We start from the raw sequence: 9336 nt of genomic DNA, 5'->3' as shown, positions 1-9336 counted from the left end.
CTGGGCCCCCACCATGCCTAGGCTTACTCCGCATGAGCAATCCGTATGCTTCGGTGCTCGGTCACCTCTTGTCGCTAAAGGTGGTAAGTCCACACTGGTGTGTGGATATGGTTCGTTTAGGAAAGAATCCCAGGCTTCCACCTGACTCGCAAAAGGTTAGGTTCTTCACACCCCTGGACTCCTATCGTTGCAGCCCTAGGGTTTGGGAATCTAGAAATGTCTTAAAGAAAGATTTTTTTTAAATATTGGAACGGGACTTCATAGTTTTTGACCGTAGTTTGTATGGAGAACCTGGGGTGTTCAATTGATGTGCACATTTGAACGTGCTTTGCATATATTTAGGCGCAAGAAATGATGAAATAAACCTACACTGTAATACAATTTGTTGTGGAAACTTCCGATTTCATAGTAAAATTAATAATCGTACCTATGATTCTAAATCGACAAAACTTTTCAGTTATTTCCACTAAAATACTGTCAATTTGACTAGCAGTGCATTTAACATCACCGAAAGTAATCTTAATTTAACAGCTGGGCATTGTATTTTTAACTACTATACTGTGTATACTGTCTTGTAGGTGTCCGGAATAAAATGAAAATGTTTTGTTGTTTACACGTCTACGCTTTTAGTCAAATTCTCTGCAATGCATTGTAACTTCAATCATATTTCAGTGAACTTCACAGATTTTGTAGTCGGTTCAGACTCCTAGTTACAGTTAGGGCTTGTTCACAAATGGATTGTGCGATATTTGCCAGAAAACCATTCGCCAGAATGCCATTGACCAGAAAGACATTTGCCAGAAAATACCATTTCCCAGAAAACCGTTTGCCAGAAAGAACCATTTTCCAGAAAACCATTTGCCAGAATGTACCATTCCCCAGAAAGTACCATTTCCCAGAAATTTTCCAAAGTTCTCAATGCAGAAGTGTTCCCAATCTAATGATAATTTAAAACATTCTTATTGAAAAATAAATCGGGTTTTTTATTTGTTTGGTATCGGTTGGCCCACGATAACGATTGTAAAAATGTAAAATTTTATTTTTGTTCAGATTTATATGCGAAAGTTAAATAAATTATTTGATATCAGATCCAAGAAATGGTCTAAGGACTGTTCAATTTATAAAACGGACAACTTTACAAGGCTAAAAAAAGAAGACGCGTATTTCAAACTTAACCACCCTTGCTTCGTTGTTCAGTACATCATATTTCATAATAGTAATCATTTTTATTTTATAGAAAATCAGCCAGGTGTTAAATAAGGCGAATTTTTCGATTACTGATAATTGAAAATATACAGAAAATTACTGTTCACATATATCACATATATCGTTTTTAATACCAGAAAAGTATATGCCATGTTGCAGCAGCATGAGAAATAAACATTCTGACAAAATTTAAACTCAATTGGAAAATTAAGTGTTGAGATATTAAAGTCTCAAGTGAGATTCGATTTTTTGAATAAAATTCAATTGTAAAGTAAAATGGGCATGCAAATATTAAATAATCAATTTTTTTATACATCCAGTCTAAAGTGGGAATAATGTGGTTTTAAATGCAGAAAACTGCTTCTTATTAGCATTTCTGGTTTGGTTACTGTGCGCCATTACGGACACCGTAATCAAAACAGTTTCGTTCTTTGAAAGTTCTTCCAAATAACAATGCAACCTAATGCAAATTTTGCATAACAATGATGTTGGAAATAAAAACTTTGCATCCGATTATTATTAAATAAGGTGTACAATAACATAGGACCAACTATGTTGAAATAAATAATAACAATCTTCGCTAGAGTCGAAAATCTGCATCAATGGAGCAAAAAGTAAGACATTTTTTAAAATGACTATCCTCATGGATTAGTTTTTTAATGAAAAATGCAATTAAAAGGAAATTTTTCTTCTGTATCATTCAGAGTGCAATATTCTACTACTCTGGACAAATTTTTAGCCGAATCCGTGATGGTATTGCAACACAAGACTTAAATGAACATTTTAAAATAATTTCTATGAAAACAAGGCAACTCACTATATCAAGCTGGAGAATGCTTGGTGCATTATTACTGACCAACTATTGAGCTTTACCTTTAGTAGAATAGTATAAGATTCCAATACATTGAAAACTTCATGAAAATGTGCATGTTAAGTGTGTTGAAAGTTATATCGAATTTTGAGAAATGGGTTTTTATTGATGTTTTACGAAAACCGCCTCAGTTACACAATAAAGAACATTTTGCTTAATGTTATATTTTTCCTACATTTGAGAATAGCTATGGAAAGTTATGCGAAAAACTGATAATAATTTTATTGAAAAATAAAAAGATATCGCACAAGCAAGTTGTCCGTTTTATAAATTGTGCAGTCCTTAGAGTAACTTTTAAAGAAAAGCCTATAGTTTGAAAAAGGGTAAATCACTCTCAAGCAAAAAAAATGATGTGAACTCAAATCTTTTAAACTTTACAATACATTAAATCTTTTATGTTATTTAATTATTTTATTGCGCACAACAGCTTATTTTTTCAATTGATGAAATATTATTTTGACGGAATTTGATTAATACTCATCAAGGATTTTCCTTTCTTCAACACATAGGATGTTCTTTCCAGTATTTACTGATATGGAATTTTTGGCTTTACTTACATTTTTCAAAGATTCCCTTCTTCATTTGAAAGTTATTTTTGACAATAACAATAAGGCTGACACAAATTTCGATTTTCTCTAATGTCACCCCCCCCCCCCCCTCGGAAATTTTTTGTCGGAATTCGACATTTTGAGGGCCTATTTGTTTGGGTATTTTTTCATCAAAAACATTTATTTTTTATCATCCCCCCCCCCCCTTGATGAGTCAACGGGTGTCGGAGAGCATCCGACCGCAGTAGTGTTCGACCTCCACACGACCTTGCCCAAGAACGTACCTTTTCCTTCCTTGCCAGTCCAAACCAGTCATCCAGCTTCGGTGAATCTTATACTGGTCCGTATCCTCAGGTCCAAGTCATCTGTAGACCTTCCTCCTCGCATGCAGTAATAACACCACCGTTTCACACAAAACACCTTCTTTATTCACAAAACAACATACTATTTATTTTACTACACTACGAACATTTATTGCTTAAAAACTAACATGAAAACAGCAAGGGTTCGCCCCTTGTATTGCTCGCGACGACGGACTGATATGCACTGATCTGATCTTGATCGCCGTTCTGCTCTCCTCCCGATGACCAGTGATGACCAGCCATTCGGTAGTGGTCGTAGGTTGTTCGAGTGTCCGAATCGGTTCACCACTACATAGCCAGAGTAGCTCAGTTTCCAACGGAGTTCCTAAACGCGGCGAGTATTACTACTGTTGGCTGCGTCCGTACAAATAACTGGTGAGCTCGCAGACATCCTCACCCACCCTGAAGTTACCGGGAAGCTTCTGAAATATAAAGAAAAACACTCCTCTCGATGCACTGGATGGAATCTACGCAATCAGACCTAATCTTCCTGGGCCCTCATCGGCAACAAACATAATTTTACTACCGGTCGTTTCAAACTACCAGTTGCTGTCCGCACTGTAACAACTCGAGTAACTCCATCTTCGCCAGGGTGCAGTTCTTGAATCCGGCCCATCTTCCATTGTGTAGGTGGTTGATTCGGTTCTACTACAACAACCAATTTTCCTACCTGAATGTCAACGGCTGGCTGCCAATGTTTTGATCGAGCCTGAAGCTGGGATAAATACTCGCGACGCCAACGTTTCCAGAAATCCTGTAGCTGCCTTTGAATTAACTGGAACTGCGTCAACCGATTGAGCTGGACATTACCAAGGTCAGGATCTGGAAGTGCTAATAGCGATCCTCCAATCAGAAAATGTGCCGGTGTTAACGGTTCCAAATCCAAAGGATCGTCTGATAGGGCAGTCAATGGTCTCGAGTTCAAGCACCCTTCTATCTGCGTCAACAAAGTGGTGAAGTCTTCCTGGGACACAGGGTTTCCTCCGAGGACTCTCAACAAGTGAAATTTCGCTGAACGAACCGCTGCTTCCCATAAACCTCCAAAATGTGGGGCACTTGGAGGGTTGAAGTGCCAGTATATACCCTCGTTCGCGCATTGGCTCGAAATGATCTCACGATGTGCCTTGTTTTTCAGCAACTCGAATAGCTCCTGCATTTGGTTCCTCGCTCCCACAAAATTCGTCCCGTTATCTGAGTAGACATCGGTGCAGCGCCCCCGGCGCGCAAAAAAACGTCGCAAAGCCTGTAGAAACCGCTCCGTAGACAGGTCTGACACCAATTCCATATGCACGGCCTTCGTGGCCATGCACACGAAGATTGCAACATACGCCTTGGTCGGTTTTCGCCCTCGACCAGCTCGCAGATACACAGGACCAAAGTAATCTACGCCAGTTTTTGAGAACGGACGTGAAACTGTGACTCTGGCAGCCGGCAACTCTCCCATCTGTTGCTGAATTACGGATGGTTTTGCACGGAAACATCGTTGACACTGATGAACGACCTTTTTTGCCAAGTTTCTGCCTCCTAGTGGCCAGTACCGTTGCCGAACTGTACCTAGTAGTAATTGGGGCCCGGCGTGCAGGTACATTTGATGGAAATGGCGGAGAATCAACTCAGTTAAAGCGTGTCTCGCCGGTAAGACAATCGGATGTTTCGTTTGCGGCGGCTCTGCAGAATGAGTTAATCTACCGCCGACCCGTAGGATGCCTCTTTCGTCCATTCGAGGATTGAACCATCGCAGAGGGGAATTTCGTGCCACAGGTGTGCTAACCGACAACTTGCTGATCTCCTCTGGGAACGACTCCTGCTGAACCTTCCGAATGATCACCTGCTCCGCAGCTTGTAGTTCAAAACTAGATAGAAATCCTGTCCGTTTTACATCCGCTGAGCACCGTAAGTTGTTCAGGAAGCGCAACCAGTATGCGGTCATCCGTATTAACCTCGTGAACGATGAAAACTTTGATAAAAGATCCGAAATGAACCCAATTTCTTTCGATGAAGCACAAGCCATCACATTGCGTCGTTTCTCCAACTCTTCTTCTAGGGTGTTCTCCACGGGTCTGGGCCAATTTTCAGGAGTATCCAGCAGCCAGGTAGGTCCATACCACCACAAATTGTTCCCAATGATGTTGTTCGGCGAGATTCCACGCGAGATCAGATCAGCAGGGTTTGTAATTCCAGGAACGTGTCTCCATTGACCTGCTTCCGTCAAACCTTGAATTTTCGCAACTCTATTCGCGACGAAAGTTGTCCATGTTCCCGGTGGTGACCTTATCCAATGCAGTACGCATGTCGAATCCGTCCAAAATTGAACTCGGCCACCTGTTTTCAGCGATTCTGCTACCTTTTCCCAAAGTTGAGCTGCCAAAAGTGCGCCGCAGAGCTCCAACCGAGGTAGAGACTGCACCTTGAGGGGTGCCACCTTTGATTTCGAGGTCAAAAGGTGAACCGAAACCGCGCCATCGTCTCTCTGGCTCCGAACGTAGATTGTCGCGCCGTAAGCGACTGTTGAGGCGTCCGAGAAACAGTGATATTCTACGGATAGTGAACCTGGACCTATGACGCATCGTGGAATCCGAATTTTGTTCAGTGAAGGAAGTTGCTCGTGGAATGTTCGCCATTCCTCACCCACCATTTCGGGTAGTGGGTCGTCCCATTGAAGATTTTGACCTTCCTTGTTCTTCAGACACCAAAGCCGCTGCATGAAGATCTTGGCAGAAGTTATGGTTGCTCCAAGTAGGCCTAGTGGATCGAAAAGTCTCGCTATGAAACACAGCACCTGCCGTTTTGTGAGGATCTGATGCTCGTTGATAGGAGGAATGTCGAACTTGAAACGGAATTGGTCTACGTTGGGAAGCCATGTTAAGCCCAATGCTTTCACTTCTGCATCCTGGTCCCAATCAATGCCGTTCGAATCAGGTAACGCCAGATTTTCCCTTGGAACTCCTTCTAGTACTTCCGGGCGGTTGGAAGCCCACTTTCGCAGTTTGAATCCACCGCTGATCATCATCGCGTCAACTTGCCTTCTCAATTCGATCGCCGATTCGACGTCTTCTGCTCCAGAGATAACGTCGTCCATATACACGTCCTCTTCGATAGTTGGTGTTGCTAAAGGAAACTTGTCCCGCTCATCGGACGCCAGCTGTTTCAAGGTCCGAGTGGCAAGATACGGGGCAGATTTGGTGCCGTACGTCACGGTTAGAAGTTCGTATGTGGAAACCTTCCCATCTGGTGACGTCCACAAAACGCATTGTAGAGGAGTGTCCTCCAAATTCGTCCAGATCTGCCGAAACATTTTCTCTACATCAGCTACAACCATCACCTGACGAATCCGACTGCGGAGAACGATCGACCTGAGATCTTGCTGAACGACTGGTCCAGCATACAGTGCATCATTGAGTGATACACCCGTAGACGTTTTACATGAAGCGTCGAAGACCACTCTCACCTTGGTCGTGGTGCTAGACCCCTTGATGACCGGGTGGTGGGGTAGAAAACAACGCTTGACTGTATTCTCCTCGCAGTCATTTACCATTCGCATGTGACCGAGCTCCAGATATTCAGTCATGAAGTCGCTGTACTGCTTCCGAAGCCGCTCATCCTTGGACAACCTTCGTTCTACCGCTCGCAGCCGTCTCAGAGCAATATCCTTCGATCCACCGATTTCCGCCAAAACTTCGGGGTTCTTGGGGAGGGTGACCGTGTATCGTCCGTCCGATTCCCGCTTGACTGTCCGTTCGTAGTTCTCCTCGCAGTGCGCTTCTTCTGGAGAGAATTTGCTGACGGCTCCCACTTCCTCGCAGGACCAAAACCGTGCCATTAGTTCCTCCAGATCGTCCGAGACTGCCATATTGCAAGTGTACTTGGTACCCTGACTTGCTGTAGTGATTTCGCCTGTCACTATCCACCCAAATACGGACTCGGTCAGCACAGGTAAACCCTTTCCAAGTTGGATTTCCCTTCCGGTTGGAAAGAAGCTGAAGAAAGCTTGGATCCCTAACACCAAGTCGACCTTTCTTGACCGGAAAAACTCCGGATCCGCTAATTCGATGTCTACCGGTATATCCCATTCATTTGCCTGAACTGTAGAGGTTGGTAGGCAAGCTGTGACCTTCGGTAGAACGAGAAATTCCATCGATCGAGCGTACGAGTTTCGAGACTTGACGACCGCCTTGATCTTGCGAGATGCCTTAGTGCTTGATTGTCCAATGCCCATAATCGAAATGTCCGTCCTTTTAACCGCTACCTTCATTGTCTGGTAGAGATTCTCGGTGATAAAGTTGCATTCCGACCCTGAATCCAGTAGCGCTCGTGCTGGATAGCGAGAACCTTGGTCGTCTTCGATCACTACGACTGCTGTAGCTAGGAGAACCTGAGATGAGACGCACTGTGCCGCGTTGGAAGAAGTAGATTCAACCGCTGAGGCATTCGCTGCCTTCGAATTCGCACCTGTGCCGTCCTGCTTAGCGCTATCTCCCAGATTCGCCTTCCCTGATGATCCTTGGCTACCGTTGGCGTCTCCTGCCTTGAAGCATAGCAAGGAGTGGTGTCGTGCCTTACAATACCGACAAGAGAACTTCGATGCACACTCTCGAGCAAGATGACCACGTTTGAGGCAATTGCGGCAGAGCGATTGAGCCCGCAGTAGGGACTCTCGACTGGGCAACGACATCTTCAGAAAGGCTGGACAAATGTGGAGTCCATGAATCTCCGAACACGACGGACACTTAGCGTTGTTCGACTGTACGGCGTTGTTGCTGACCTTCGCTGAGAACGGTTTCCGTTTCGGTAGTAGGGAATGGTCGATCTTCGTTTCTACCTTCGCTGGTAGAGCTTCGAGAATTTGTATTCTCCGCTGCAGAAATTCCAGCAGATCCTTCACAGTGTCCTGCTGCTTATTAGACGAATGTTCTTCCCACCCGCGTCGTGTGGTAGGATCGAGACGAGAACTTAGAAGTTCCACCAGCAACAGATCCTTATAATCCGCTGGCTGGATAATCTGGTCGAGCGTTTGAATAACACGGTCGAATCCATCAACCAATTTGTGGAGATCCGTGATTGATTCCTTGCAGAGAGACGGCAATTTGATTAGCGCTTGCACCTGCTTCTTTTTTAGAAGCTTATTGTTGTTGTAGCGTTTTAGCAACGTCTGCCAAGCAACCTGATAATTGTCCCTCGTGATCTTTAGCGGATCGATCAGTGCCTTTGCCTCACCCGCCAGGCAACCTTTCAGATAGTGAAATTTCTCCACTGCTGGTAGATCGGGTTTTTCGTGAATCAGGGAAGTGTAAAGATCCCTGAAACTCAACCAATCGTCGATGTTGCCATCAAAACATTGAAGCTTGATTTGAGGCAGCCGAACGTGGTCCATCATGCCATGTAGAGTGGCGTCTCCAGGATGAAGCGTTTGGTTCTGAGTGGCATCGCTCTGAAACGCTTGAGTCTTCTCCACTAGAAACGATTTCGCATCGTAGTAGCGGTTCTCCATTTCCACTTGGCTGGTCTGAAGGCTTTCTTGTTCCTCGAAATCTTCGTGCGCTTCGATTTCCCAAACAGTTTCACTAATCTGTACCCATAGCGTATCCAACTTCTCAAGGCGGACATTGATTTGAGCAGCGGTAGTATCATCTTTGAAGTTTTTAACGAATACGCAAATATTACTTAAAGATAATTTGAGTCCCTTCAGTTTTGTAGTCAACGACTTCAGGGAATCCGCACTCCTCGTGACGGGTTCGACATGGTTGCTTGCCTTACGCAACCGGAGCTCAGACGAAACTCGGTGATCCGGCAGTATCCTCCACTCGCAGTATGGTTGAATCGATTGAGAATCCAAATTCGAGAGAAAACGCAGATGTAGTATGCAAATTTGTTTGCTTCGGCTAGACATATACTGTTCAGCTCACCTATGAGAAGAAACAGCGGCGCTACCGAAGCCAAAGCAGCAAACTCCGATTTGGTTCACCTCAATGTACGGTCAGTTGTCTCAGGTTTCGATTCAAGCCAGCAATGCGTAGGAGTGGAAAACCCAATAATGTAGTATGCAAATTTGAAACTTCGGCTAGACATATACTGTTCGCCTCACCTATGAAACTACAGCGTGCAATTGTAGCCGAGTCCAAATTGCATCCAAATGTCCAAAATCGTCACAAATTTCCAATGTCGTGGGTGGTACAGTGTGAAATCGCCTCAATTCAATTCAATTCCAGTGCAGCGGAGAAGAAACAACCAATGTAGATACACAAAAATGCCTGCTTTGGCAGGACATATACTTAGTCTCACCTGGAGAACTAAAGATGGCGCTGAACGAAATAGCTTCAGTCCGAAAACCAACGAAAAACCTCAGGGATTG

The 9336-nt window shown here is 44.1% G+C and overlaps 1 protein-coding gene across 1 annotated transcript in view; it reads right to left on the bottom strand.

Annotated features, from left to right (window-relative positions):
• Positions 1-8874, bottom strand: part of LOC134289662 (uncharacterized) — a 17226-nt gene extending 8352 nt beyond the window's left edge. Inside the window, exon 1 of the mRNA XM_062855867.1 lies at positions 3658-8874. Coding sequence (XP_062711851.1) covers positions 3658-8874 — 5217 coding nt within the window. The remainder of the gene's footprint in view (positions 1-3657) is intronic.
• Between the last annotated feature and the right edge of the window lie 462 nt (positions 8875-9336).

The sequence above is a fragment of the Aedes albopictus genome, chromosome 1 (genome assembly GCF_035046485.1).
Source record: "Aedes albopictus strain Foshan chromosome 1, AalbF5, whole genome shotgun sequence".
NCBI lineage: Eukaryota > Metazoa > Arthropoda > Insecta > Diptera > Culicidae > Aedes > Aedes albopictus.
The sequence above is the reverse complement of the archived record's forward strand: the minus strand, read 5'-3'. Positions and strand labels throughout refer to the sequence as shown.